Raw genomic sequence first — 14,206 nt, 5'->3', positions numbered from 1 at the left:
TATTAATTATGAGTGTGTTTGTGTGTGGTCTGTGCATGTGTGAGTACATGTGCCCTGGGAGTCCAGGAAGAGCACGTCAGCCCCATAGAGCTGGTCTCACAGGCACTTGTGTGCTGCCCAGTGTAGGTGCTGGGGACTAAACTCAGTCCTCTGCAAGAACAGAAAACACTCTTAATCCCTAATCCAGCCTCCAGTTCCTTTATTACCACATTGGATGAAGGATACCTAGTGACCCACTGGGACACCAATCCAAGTGCACAGTCCTGGTTGAGGAGAGGACACCGGGACAGGGCAGCCTGTGTGGGCAGAACTTGACAACCATGTGAGAACACAGCCAGGCTGGGTGGGTTTCAGGGAAGGTGCCTGCTATTAGGAAAGTCTTGAGTGGCCAAGCATCCTAAGAGCTGGGAGGGGCCGCGCTGCAGTGGGTGCAGCTGCAAAGGCAGGCGCAGAGCTGTGAGACAGGCTCAGTGGGGAGAGGAGCTTGCTGCTAAGCCTGATGGCTTGAAACCGCTCCCCAGGGCCTGTGTGGTGGAGAGAGCCAAGCCCTGCAACTCGTCCTCTGACCTACATGTGCCTCTCCCTTCCGTCCTACAAAATAAATAAAAGTAAAAAGATATTAAAGGTAAACAGCCTGTCATGGGGACCAGGCACAGTATTGCGCTGATGGGTTCTACTACGTACCCCTGTGTCCATGTCTCTGTGCACGTGTGTGCGTGCATGCATCTGTGTGTGGGGGTGGGGTGGGGGGTGGCATTCATATAAATCAGAAAAGGAAATGCTTGATCCAGGTCAGGTGCTGGTGAGCTGGCTCTTGTCTGTAATTCTGACAGTGCACACACATGGTGCTGACATCCATCCGGGCAAATATTAATCCACATAAAATAAAAAATAGCCAGGCGGTGGTGGCGCACGCCTTTAATCCCAGCACTTGGGAGGCAGAGGCAGGCAGATTCCTGAGTTCGAGGCCAGCCTGGTCTACAGGGCGAGTTCCAGGACAGCCAGGGCTACACAGAGAAACCCTGTCTCGAAAAACAAACAAACAAACAATCTAAAACCAACCCACAACAAATAAATAAGTATAGTCATCTTAAAAAGAAAACAAAACCAAAAACAAAAGACTGGGTGCTGTGGTGCACGCCTTTATTCCAAGTCAGCTTGAGAGACAGAACAGGCCAATGTCTGACTTCAGGGCCAGCCTGGTCTATATATAAAGTAAGTTCTAGGCCAGCTTAGGCTACACAGTGAGAGCTTGTCTCAAAATAAAACAAAAATAAGGGAAGTCCAATCAAAGCAGACATCTATTGTCAACCTCTGGCCTCCATATATACTCCTGCACATGTGTGTACACATGTGAACATATGTACCACATACAGGGACATGCATACCACAAAACACATAAACTACACACCCTGCAGAAAAACACACATGCCACACACTCAACACACACACACACACAAACTGGAAAAAAAAAAAAAAACCTTTAGGGTAGTGGTGCACGCCTTTAATCCCAGCACTTGGGAGGCAGAGGCAGGCGGATTTCTGAGTTCGAGGCCAGCCTGGTCTACAGAGTGAGTTCCAAGACAGCCAGGGCTACACAGAGAAACCCTGTCTCAAAAAACCAACCAACCAAACAAACAAACAAACAAACAAAAAACTTTTGAATAACCTAAAAGAACATTCCCAGGTTGGTGAGATGTTCAGCAGGTAAATAAGGCGCTGGCCGCCAAGCCTGACAGCCAAGGTCAGCTCCCAAACCCCACACGGTGGAGGGAGAGACTAGCCCCTGTAACACTGTCCTCTGCCCTCCATCTCCCATACAAAAAAAAAAAAAGTCAACAGGGACGGGGAGATGGTTCCGCTCTTGCAGAGGACCTGGATTCAGTTCTCAGCACCCACACTCACAACCATTAGTAACTCTAGTTCCAGGGGATCCAGTGCTGTCTTCTGGTCCTCTTGGGCACCAGGCATGCACAAGATGCAGACACACATGCAGGCAATTGCCCACCTCTTAGCGTGGGTGTGCTCCACCATTTTCTGTTTCTCAGTGTAGCTCTCTCTGTGTTGTCTGTCTTTCACTATGACATATCCTAACCATGACTGGAGGGAGCCCTGGCAAACGGGCTGTGGGCACCAGAGGTCAGACCATGAAGGAGTGTCTCTGTGTTGAGCCTTGGCCTTTTCTGGTACAGCAGAACAGAGACTCCTTTGTTCTCCTGCTTTGTGACGTTTCTCTGTATAGTCCTGGCTGTCCTGGTGTTCTCTAGAACAGGCTGGCCTCAAACTCAGAGACCTCCCTCCCTCTGACTCCTGGGTTAAAGATGTGCACCACTATGCCCAACTTTTATTAATTTTGAGTGGTGGTAGTGAGGCAGTGTTTCATGTAGCCCAGGCTAGGTTAACACTCTTGATCCTTCTGTCTCCACCTCCTGAGGATGACAGGCAGGCACTATACAAGTCAAACTGGGTCTCATTGCACTGTAAGGAGAGCTAGGCGGAGCCCAGTGGGAGAGGTTTCAGTGTCAAACGTGCCCTGCAAGCTCATGAGTTTAAAATATCCTCTTCACTTTTTCTTACTCCTCTCTAGCCCCACCTCCCATTTACACAGGTGCTGGGAACTGGAAAGTGATTTAACCACTGAGCTGTCTCCAACCACACCTCTTTTTCATTTACTTTACTTTACTTCTTTATTTGTGAGATGGGGCATGTGCCATGACGCATGTGTGGAGGTCAGAGGAGACCTTGCTAGAGTCGATTCTCTTCTTCCACCATGTGGGTCCTGGGGATGGAACTCAGGTCATCAGGTGATAAGTGCCTTTATCTACTTAGCTATCTGGCCAGCCTACCCACTCCCTTCAGAGAAGTATTTACAGAGGTTGAAGAATTCCATGGGGATAAGCTTGGACTCTTGAGCTAGAATAAAGTTCTATCTTTTTGAATTTTGAAAGATGGTAGAACCATGTGCTACCAGAGAGCTGTGAAGGGGCCTACAAGTGTAGCCCACTCAAGGCCGAGTGGACAGTCTTAGAGCCGCCTACCAGTCTTCCCCTTGATCTCGCAGAGCACACTGAAGAGCGCAGACTTCATCCGATGGCAGTTCAGGGCATGCTTTCTGAAAGAGACAGCAGAGGAGAGGTGTGAACATTAGCTCATTGGGGAGCAGGGCCTCCTTCCCAAGAAACCAGGTCGAGCTGACCAATCTGACACAGGAGCCACAGGCTGTGAAGACAGGGCAAAACATGACTCAGACACAGGTACCACACGCTGTGAAGACAGGCAAAGCATGACTCACTGCTTGGATTCATGCGGTCTGTGATGCTGAACTTTGATTATCAACTTGACTGGACCAAGAAATGTTAGGGGCTGGGCATGGTAGTGTAATCCCAGCACCCTGGAGGCAAAGACTCCAGATATCCTAGTTCACAGCCTGCCTAGAGTTCCAAAGTAGCTAGGGCTACAGAGTAAGGCCCTGTCTCGACAACAGCAGGAATGTTGGACACGGTTCTCTGTAAGTTTGAGGCAAAATGCGTCCAGGCAAGCCAGGCTGTGAGGTGAACCATAAAGAAATGCCCATGGTACACACCTGTCACCCTAGCACTGCAGAGTGAGGAAAAGACCAAGGAGTTCAAGGCCAGTCCCAGCTATGTGGTAAAGCTGGAGTTTGAGGCTAGCCTGAACTACAGGAAAGCTGGCCCCAAACAAAGCAAAGACTCCACAGGAACAGGAAGTAGAGATAGCTCAGCAGGTAAGAACCTTTGCAAACAACAGCTTCAGTCCTGACCCTGTAAGGTAAAAATTAAAACAGCTTAGCAGAGACCACAAACAACTTGGCAAAGACCGCAGGACAGCTTGCTGAGCTTACTGAGAGTAGCCATAATAAAAATATCAAGCCCCTCTAGGGACGAGGTGACCAGAAATTTAGAAACAACCAGAGACATATCTTGACCAGTCTAAACATGCCCAAGTGAGTAATGGGCCACCTGGTGTTTATCCTAGAAGGTCTGAGGCTTCATGGTCAAAAATAGTGGGCCATCCAGCCTGTCAAAATGATTGCTTACGCAAAGTGCTGATGTTTGAAATATCCAATCATATGTAATCGCACCAAAATTTCCCACTTTTTCCTTCCCCCTTGTGCCTCCCCCTATAAAAGTTCTAAACTTCCTGGGGTCTTCATCGAAATTCTCTCCCCTGCGTGGGATGAGTTTCGATCCAAGGGCCCTTGTTAGTAAACTGCCTTTTGCCATTGCATCAAGTAAGTCTCTCTTGTCTCCTTGGGTGCGCGCTAATTGGGACTTGAGTTGGGGTCCTCTTTCTGGGTCCTTACAACCCAACCTTAGAAACCGAGCCTGGAAGCTGTCCTCTGTCCTCTACAGATGTGTCTACCTATGCCCAGAGGGAAGAAGAACATTAAACAAACAAACAAACACTAAAGGGGCTGGTGAGAAGCTCACTGGGTAAAAGTGCCTGCTGGCGACCTAGGTTCAGTCCCTAACCTCACACAGTGGCAGAATTATCACCAGTTGTCCTCTGATCCCTACAGGAGTGGCCACCCATCTACACCCACAAAAAATAAATGTCAATTAAAAATGCATCTTAGGGCTGGAGAGATGGCTCAGTTAAGAGCACTGACTGCTCTTTCAGAGGTCCCAAGTTCAATTCCCAGCAACCCCATGATGACTCACAACCATCTGTAATGGGGTCCGATGCCCTCTTGTGGTGTGTCTGAAGAGAGCAGTGGTGAATACATAAAATAAATAAATCTTTAAAAATGCATCTTAAGGCCAGGCGGTGGTGGCACGCGCCTTTAATCCCAGCACTTGGGAGGCAGAGGCAGGCGGATTTCTGAGTTCGAGGCCAGCCTGGTCTACAGCATGAGTTCCAGGACAGCCAGGGCTATACAGAGAAACCCTGTCTCAAAAAACCAAAAAAAAAAAAAAAAAAAAAAAAAAAAAAAAAAAAAAAAAAAAAAACCAACAACAACAAAAAACCTACTATAGTATAATAAACAGTATTATTTACAGGGCAGATGAGATGGCTCAGTGGGGAAAGGCTCTTCCCATCAAGATGAAAAAAAAAAACAAACAAACAGGAATTCACTCTCCAGAACCCACACAATGGAAGGAGAGGACTCCTGAAAGCTATCCTCTGACCCCCACAGACACTGCGGCAGGCATTCATGCACACGTACACACAGGCATATGTGTACATGTGCACACACTCACACATACACATACACATGCACACACACACACAAATGCACACATTGATGTAATTTTAAAATGAACAACAACAAATGCTTACAAAACACCTGGACAGCCTCAGGTGTTCTGAGTCACAGTGTCCTCGAGGACTTCACAGTCCACTCAGATGTCCCACAGCCCATAAGAACCCTGATACCTGTGCTTCTTACCTCTGCTGCAGAGTGGGCAGTCAGCCCCGGAACCAGCTCTTGCTGGACACTAAGGGACGCTCTACAAATACAGCAGCTCTCTTTACATAGGGAACTTTACACGCTGCCAGCAGTGCATTCGGAACACCACCTTCAGAGCTGCAGAGTTGATTCAGTGGTTAAGAGCACTTTTTGTTCTTGCAAAGGACCTGGGTTTGATTTTCAAACCCCACATGGAGGTTCACCACCTCCTCAGGCATTCATGTGGGGCAAGGTACTCACACACAAAAAATAATAAAATAAGCCAAAACATTTATTGAAGAGGAGGAGGAGGGCAGTAAGCTCACTGTCAGAAGCAAAGCTCACCCTCCTGTGCCTAGAGGACAAGGCGGGGCACAGGCAGGCACGGAAGTCCACTTCCCACAGCTCCTGCGCATCTTTCTAGTGTCACATGGGCCTCACGCTTGCAGACAGGCATGAAGTCATCTCCCCAATCCTAACTCCCTCCTCTGAAGCCTCCCGGCCTACGGTTTGTAGTGTGATCAGCAAGCAGTGACTGCGTGGATACACAGCCATGCTCACCGGCTGCTGGTCCTCACCGTCTCTGCATCCAGCTCTCATCAGCCTTTCTATCTCTGGAGGCCAGTCCTGTGGAATTTTCTCACAACACATGGCCTCCTGAGATATGCCACGGATAACAATCACTCCTTGTCTCGGTCGGTTGGACTACTATTTTATCCTGTGGGAGAGGACAGCTTGCTCATTTGTCCATTCCCACATCCATTGTTAGGAACTGCTTCTCTTTGTGTGAGTCTCTGAGAGCAAGTGTGTGTGTGTGTTGGGGGAGACAGACAGACAGACAGATAGACAGAGAGGAACATCTGAACACTGCTGTGCAGAGGTCAGAGGAAGTCCGGGTATCTCGCACTGTCTTATTTTTTTGAGGTTCCCAGAACCTGGAGTGCGTGTGTTTGCAGCCCACCCCCTCCTCCGCAGGGTGGTGGCTGGGAAGCCCCAGCGATCCCCTCGTCTTCAGCCCCACAGTGCTAGGATCACCAATGTGTGTGAGACCAGGGCTTCTCTCACACTTGCCCACCAAGTGCTCTTAACCCTCTGGCCTCACCCACCCTGTGTCCAGGCTCTCATGCAGTCCAGGCTGGCTTCAAACTCTGTGTAGCTGAGGATGACACTGAATTCTTGATCCTTCCTGCCTCTACCCCGAATGCTGGAATTTCAGGTCTGTGTACCACACCTGTTAAGCCCTCTTAATGATGGAGCCATTTCTCCAGCCCCGCCCCCGCCCCCCCCCCCCCCCGGCAGACAGGGCCTCATGTATACACTGATGTTTTTGTTTGTTTGTTTGTTTGTTTGTTGAGACAGGGTTTCTCTGTGTAGCCCTGGCTGTCTGGAATTCACTTCACTCTGTAGACCAGGCTGGCCTCGAACTCAGAAATCCGCCTGCCTCTGCCTCCCAAGTGCTGGGATTAAAGGCGTGCGCCACCACCGCCCAGTTTTAATTCCCTATGTAACCAAGTATTGTTGTGCGTGCTTGATCTTCCTGCCTCTACTTCTTGTGTCCTGGGGTGACAGGTGTGCACCACACATAGTTTATGGGGTTCTGGGGTGCAATCGTAGCACATGAGCTGCCCGGCCCACATTCATCTCTTGATAGAGTTGGTTTGTTTCCATTTTGGGATATTACAAACAATGCCGCCAGGAACAACTGTGAACAAGAGTGAGTGTAAGCTGGAGGAAAGCTACTGCTCAGGAAGTCCACAGTTAAGGTCACTGCAGGGTTTTGGCTTGTTTTTTTCTTTTTAGTTTTTTGAGACAGGGTTTCTCTGTGTAGCCCTGGTTATCCTGGAGCTCACTCTGTAGACGAGGATGGCCTCCAACTCAGGATATTTTTTGGTTTTCGGAAGCAGGGTGACAATTGTGTAGCCCTGGCTGGCCTAGAGCTCCATATGTAGACCAAGCTTGGCCCTGAACTCACAGAGATCCACCTGTTTCTGCCTTGGGAATGCTAGGATTAAAGGCATACCCTACCAAGCCTGGCTTACCTTTACTCTTCACATTTTATTTTTTATGTGTGAGCATTTGTTCACATGCGTGTCTGTGGACCATGTGTACGGTGCCCACAAATGCCAAAAGAGGGCATCGGATCCCCTGAGACTAGACTTAGGCAATCTTGTCCCAGCTCTGCCCATTTTTCTGATGGGTTGATGTCTTACCAGTGGGTTGTAAGAACTAAGGTCTATTTGGCTTGCTCCTCTCGGCTATGTGGCTATGATATGCTCGTCTCTTCCTTTCCAAGGGTCTTTTTTTTTACTTCCTGGATAAAGTTTTATTAATTTAAATTTTATTATTTTATGTGTACGGGTGTTTGGTCTACATGTATGTCTATACATCACATATGTGCTGCTTGTGGAGACCATAAGAGGTTGTTTGTTGGATGCAGTGTGTGCTGAGGACTGAACCTGGGTCTTCTGGAAGAGCAGCCGGTGCTCTTAACCATGCAGCTATCTCTCCAGCCCCGTATTTACTTATTTTAATTTTATTACTATTAGTGTATGTGTTTGCATGTGAGGGAAAGTGTGGCTACATGTGTGGAGATCAGAGGCCAACTTTCAATATGTTTTAACTATTGTCAAGACAGCATCTAGCTGGTCTCTACTTCCCAACTCTGCAACTACTAACTAACTAACTAACTAACTAACTAACTTCCCAACTAACTCTTCGGGATTACGACACACATACTCCCTTGCCTGGGTCCAGACCTTTCCTTTTAGATGAAATCTAATTGATCTTTAATTTTGGTTTTCAATTGGGGTTTAATTACTATTCCTTTTGTTTATTTGGTTTGGTTTTCTGCTGTCTTGGAGCTCACTTTGTAGACCAGGCTGTCCTTGAACTCAGGGCTCCTCCTACCTCTGCTGGGATTAAATGTGTGGCTCACCACCACCTTCTAGTTAACTTTCAGATGTAATAAATCATTGCCTAATTCCAGGTGAAGATGTGTATAAACATTTTCTTCTAAGTGTTTTACAAGTTGGCTAGGTGTGGTGGCTCATGCCTCTAATTATGGCAGGCAGGTGGCTAAGGCAGACGCAGCACTGTACGTCAGGAAAGCCTGAGCTAAGATGATGTCTCAAAGAATTAAATAGTACAAAGTTGGCTCTTATTTAGATATTTGATCAGTTTTCGTGTGTGTGTGTGTGTGTGTGTGTGTGTGTATGTGTGTGACTGGCAACTGAAGCCAGACTTTCAAGTATGCTACGGCAATGCTCTACCATGGGGTTATATCCCAGCCCGTGCCCGAGCTGAGTGCTGGTGTGACAGGAGATGGGGAACTGTATTGTCTTTTTTTTCTGTATAGTCTTGTCAATTTGATATGGGCGACCATCACCTGTGAAGAAGATCCCCAGTTGAGAAGATGTTCCTATCAGACTGACCTGTAGGGCATTTTCTTACTTAATGACTGCTGTGGACCCTGCCCACTCTGGGTGGTGTCACCCCTGGCCAGGTGGTGTACGGCCAGGATTGTATGAGAATGCAGGTGAGTAAACCATGGGGAACAAGGCAGGAAGCAGCAGTCCTCCATGGCTCTATGTCAGCCCCTGCCCTGACTTCTATGACTGACTGAGCTATGACATAAACCCTTTCCTTCTCAAGCTGCTTTTTGCTGTGTTTTATCAGACACCCAGTGAGGACAGACCCCAGTCTCATTCTTCAGTGGGACTGACCAGCTGCTAAGGAGTCCATCTTTTCCCCACCCAAAGTCATGGTACACCCATCAAACGTCACTCGCCTAGCTGGGTATAAAGCTCAACCAGTAGTGTTTACCCAGGGTGCGAGAGGCCCTAGGTTTGGTCCCCAGCGCTATATAAGCTATATGTTTCCAGCTGGTGCACAGCAGAAATCCAGAATTTAGGAAGCCGAAGCAAGAGGATCAGAAGTTCAAGGGCATCCTGGGATGTGTGGTAAAATGGGGTCCTGTGTCAGTTCTGTTCTACTGGCCTGTTTGCCTAGCCTTAAGTGAGATGTGTGTGTGTGTGTGTGTGTGTGTGTGTGTGTGTACGTACATATTGTTTCCAGATGGGACCTTGATACATAGCCCAGGCTGGGCTCAAACCCTGGGGCTTAAGGGATTATCTGGCTTCAGCCTCCTGAATAGCTGGACCTGCAGGTATGTGCCACATGCTGGGCTGAAATATAATTTCTTCTCTAAGCTTTTGTTCTTTGAGACACATGGCCCAGGCTATACTCGAACATCCTATTCTTCTGCCTCAGGTTCCTGAATGCTTGGATTATAAGCATGAAAACATCAGGCTGTCTGAAATATTTATATTTTAATTTAAAAAATGTGTGTGTGTGTGTATTGGAAGGCAACCCAGACCCCAGACTCCTCCTTGCACAGACTGGGCAGCCGCCTACACTGAGTTGAGTGGGGAGCCCTTTTTACTTATTACTTTCAGTTTGAGACGCCATCTTGCTAGGCTGTACAGGCTAGCCTTGAACTCTCTTGCCTCAGCCTCCTCAGTCTCCCACCTGCTGGGGTTACAGGCGCGTACTACCACTGCCAGTCTGAAACACATTCTAAAAATAAATTTTGTAGGCTGAAAGTGTTAGCCCACACCTGTAATCCCAGCACTCAGGAGACTCGGGGCGGGGGCGGGGGTGGGGGCGGGGGGATCTCTTTAAACTCATGGCCGGCCTGGTCTTAGCATAAACACAATAGACCTTGAATCTGGAAAGTGGATCTCCAGGACCTTTGTGAAGAAGTGAAAGCTTTGGGAAAAAGAAGACTACAAAGTACGAGCACTGCCTGGTTACTGCCCTTCAGCATCATGGAGGCGGCATCAGGTCATAGGTGCATCCCGTGAGATCCCAGGCCTGAGCTGAACTAGCAAAGAACTGAGTGATCACTGTGGGTGCTGGGGATTTGAGGAAATCTCCACAGGAGGAGCTGCAGACCCAGACTGAAGTTCAAGGACTTTTAAAGGTCACATGGGAGGTAGTGGAACCCAAATGCCAAAGAGGAGGAGCAGAGGGAAAGCACGGCAGGACAGGGGACCTCCTAGAGTTCCAGGGTGACTCAGTGAGGGTGGAGCACAGAGCGTGTGGAGAGGGTGGAGGTGTGGAGGAAGCAAACACAGCAGCTATGCACTCAGCCATCTTGTCTTGAAGGGAAGCGGCAGGAGCCAGCATGAAGAAGCATGGTGTGTGTAGGCAGCTGGGTTTCTACTCCTGTTTTAAGAGGCTTGGCAGAGCTGGGGTCAGCTAACTCCCAGACAGAGCAAACACCTGCCTTCCACAAACACATCTGCTAATCCAAAATCCTCGGCAACAACTCCTCTCACACAACACGCAGGCTTCCCCTGTCCTCCGTCACCATGGGGCCCGATCCTAGACAACTAGAGCCCTGCTATGACCCAGACTAGAGTGGCTCATCTCCAACCAGCTCCAGGAAGGCTCAAACTGGTCTGCTCAGCCCAGCCAGTTCGTTCTGGAAAAATCCTTCCAAAGCTCCTGGCCTCTGCCTAGACAGACAGACAGACAGACAGACAGAGAAAGACACACGCCTACTTTGGAACCTACTTTAGCTTCTTCGTGCTGGCTCCTCCGCCTTCCTTAACCACAAGATGTCCAAGTGCAGAACCGCCGTTTCTGCATGGACATGTGTGGCCCCTCCTCTCGGGAGCTGTAAGCAAACTTTTCCTTCAAAAGTGCTTGCCTCTACGTGTGTCAGCCTGCCACACTTAATTCAAACAAATGGGTTACAAATCCAGTCAGGATGGAGGTGGAGAGGTGTTTTCGAGGTTAAGACACTGCACTATTCTTGCAGAGGACAACACAAACTTCATTCCCATGCTGGGCAATACAACCACCTGGAACTCCAGTTCCAGATCTGACGCCCTCTTCTGGCCTCTGGGAGCACTGCACTCATACTTCCATACATCCCACAGAGACAAGACACATACGCACAGAAATACACACTAAAATAAATGTTTCTGTTTTTTGGTGGTTTTGTTTGTTTTTGGAGAAAGGGTTTCTCTGTGTAGCTGTAGCCATCCTGGATCTTGTTCGGTAGACCAGGCTGGACTCAACTCCTCCTGCATGTATATCTTTGTGAGGGTGTTAGAACCCCTACTTTTATGGCCATGGCCACACGGCTATGGCCACATGGCTATGGCCATAGACAACTATGATCTGTCATATAGGTGCTGGGAATTGAACTTGGGTCTTCTGTAAGAGCAACACCTGCTCTTAACCACTAAGCCATTTCTCTAGACTCAGGATACATTTTTTTTTTAAATACTCTTGCTGGGCGGTGGTGGCGCACACCTTTGATCCCAGCACTTGGGAGGCAGAGGCAGGTGGATTTCTGAGTTTGGGGCCAGCCTGGTCTACAGAGTGAGTTCCAGGACAGCCAGGGCTACACAAAGTAACCCTGTGTTGAAAAAACAGAAAATAAATAAATAAATAAATTCTTAATTAATTTTATGTGTATGACTGGCTTGCCTGTATATATGTATGTGCACCATGTCACACACATGGTACCCAGAGAAGTCAGAAGAGGGAACTGGATTCCCTGGAACTGGAGTTATTGATGTTCTTGAGTCCTCATGTGGGTGCTGGGAATTGAACCTGGGTCCTCTGCAAGAGCAACGAATGCTGTCAACTGCTGAGCCATGTCTCTAGGGCATTCCCTTCTAAAACAGGGTCTCATTGAGCGAAGCCTGGCCTCACTAGCTGAGGACTGTGAACAGAATGAAGAGCTAAGCCCAGTCGAGCCATCTGTTAATGCTTGGCCTCCAGCAGGACCATTCCTGATGAGTCATAGCCCCAGTCCCTCACTGGAGGATTCTGGGAAGGGCTCTACCTGAGCCACACCCTCAGCCTTTCTCTCTGGAGGAATTCTAAGCTTGTACTTGTCACTGGCCCATGTCCCAAGCAGCTGCCTACAGATCACCGAACCACGGTCTAGTGAAACCACCTTTGAGTGCAGAGTGTTACTGGGAGGGATGACCTCACCCCTCGTCATGACTTGGCAGACTCTAAGGTGAGCCATGCTGGCCTCATACTCTTAGCTTGACTCAAAGCAGAACCTGTGACTCAAAATGTGGCTGTCATGCTATCTCACAGTTCACTGAGCTGACGAAAAGCCAGGTGCCTTGTTTCAAGACAGCCACAGCAGAGAGCACTGGGAGGCATTTAGGAGCTAAGGGTTAAGGGTCAGGGACATCAGTCACAACTGCAGGGAACTGAACTGTCATTGACTACGAGGGTCTGAGGATGAGGTAGGAACAACCCAGGCCACTTGCTTGTGAGATCCTGTGCCCAGATTCTTGATACAACAAAACTCTGAGATCACATGTATGGTTTATTTTAATTATTATTTTATTTTGGAGGGCTGAAGAGATGGCTCAGAGGTAAGAGCATTCATTACTTTTCCAGAAGACCCAACACCCACACTGGCAGCTCACAACCTTTTCTAACTCCAGTTCCAGGAGATTCAGTGCCTTCCTCTGGCCTCTTTGGGCACCAGGCACACATGTGGCACATACATGCATGCAGGCAAAACATCTATACACATTAAAACAAAATAATAATATTTAAGAAGGTTTTACGATTTTTTTAAATTTTAGATAGGGCTTCTTTTTTCTTGAAACTAATGGCAATTCTCCTGCCTCAGCATCCAAGTGCTGGTAATAGGTATATGCCACCACGTCTGGCAATTTATCTTTTTGTAGTATTGGGATGGAACCTAGGACCTTATGCTTGTTAGACTAGCGCTGTCCCTTGGCCTGCATGCACTACCATGAACGTGTGTCTCAGCAGTGAGCTCGATCGGATTTGTTCCACAGCAACAGAGAGCTGATGTTCTTCAGCTGACTTCAGACCAGTGAGTAGACTGTGGGAGGCAGGAAAATGGGACTGATGAGGAGCCATCTTGCTGGGCTGGATGTCCCCAGGCTTGGACTCCTGGGTAGTGTGTGTCCTTACCTGCTGGGGTGGCTCGCTCTCTCTTTTTTTCTCTCCCTCCCTCCCCCCACCTCTGAATTTCTAGCCTGGAATTCCAAGTCCTCTGCCTCCAAGTGTTAGGATGGCAGGTCCGGCACGGCCTTGGTGTCCTGGTTCCTGTCCCTGGCACACGGCCAGCAGACATGGGCCTCCGTGGGTGTCAATGGCTACTGAAGGCATAAAGCTTGTTTGTATAATAATGTCCATATTTTGCATTTCTCCTTTAAAGAATGCCCTCTCTGTTAATGTTGACTCCATGATAATCAGACAGCACAAGTCCAGGAGCCAAAGGTGTGGCTAATGTCTCAGCAAAATGGTAAATGCTGAGACCTACAGGATAGCCCTTAAGGCTGTGGGAAAGAACTCTAAAAGCATGAGTTTGAAAAGACATAATTTCTCAGCTATGCAAAATATACAGGTGAAATATGAATTATGCAGAGCTTCTCGAATCTAAAGGAACAGAGGCAGCTGCATTAAAGAGGCAGTTTGTCAGAAAGATACAAAGGCAAGCAAGTTCCTGAGTTCAAGGTCAGCCTGGGACACAGCAAGCCTAAGCCCCGGTGTGGTACAAATTTGTAATTTCAGGAATGGGTCCCACCCAGATATATTAACAGAGGCAGGCAGACCTCTGAATACTCCTGCAATGTTAAAAGGAAATGTAAGCTTGCTATCTCTTGAGAAGGGCTGGGATGATTCAGCATCGTAGGGTAAACAAAGGAAACCTGGAGTAAATAACTGGATGGAGAAGTAAACTAAGACCGAGCTAATGATCTACAGGAGGTGAGCTAGCCA

The 14,206-nt window shown here is 48.3% G+C and overlaps 1 protein-coding gene across 1 annotated transcript in view; it reads right to left on the bottom strand.

The window, feature by feature from the left end:
* Positions 1–14,206, bottom strand: part of Pbx4 (PBX homeobox 4) — a 35,594-nt gene that overhangs the window by 7,740 nt on the left and 13,648 nt on the right. Inside the window, exon 2 of the mRNA XM_028786148.1 lies at positions 3,039–3,112. Coding sequence (XP_028641981.1) covers positions 3,039–3,112 — 74 coding nt within the window. The remainder of the gene's footprint in view (positions 1–3,038; positions 3,113–14,206) is intronic.

This window comes from Grammomys surdaster, unplaced genomic scaffold (assembly GCF_004785775.1).
Source record: "Grammomys surdaster isolate TR1022 unplaced genomic scaffold, NIH_TR_1.0 125429, whole genome shotgun sequence".
NCBI lineage: Eukaryota > Metazoa > Chordata > Mammalia > Rodentia > Muridae > Grammomys > Grammomys surdaster.
The sequence above is the reverse complement of the archived record's forward strand: the minus strand, read 5'-3'. Positions and strand labels throughout refer to the sequence as shown.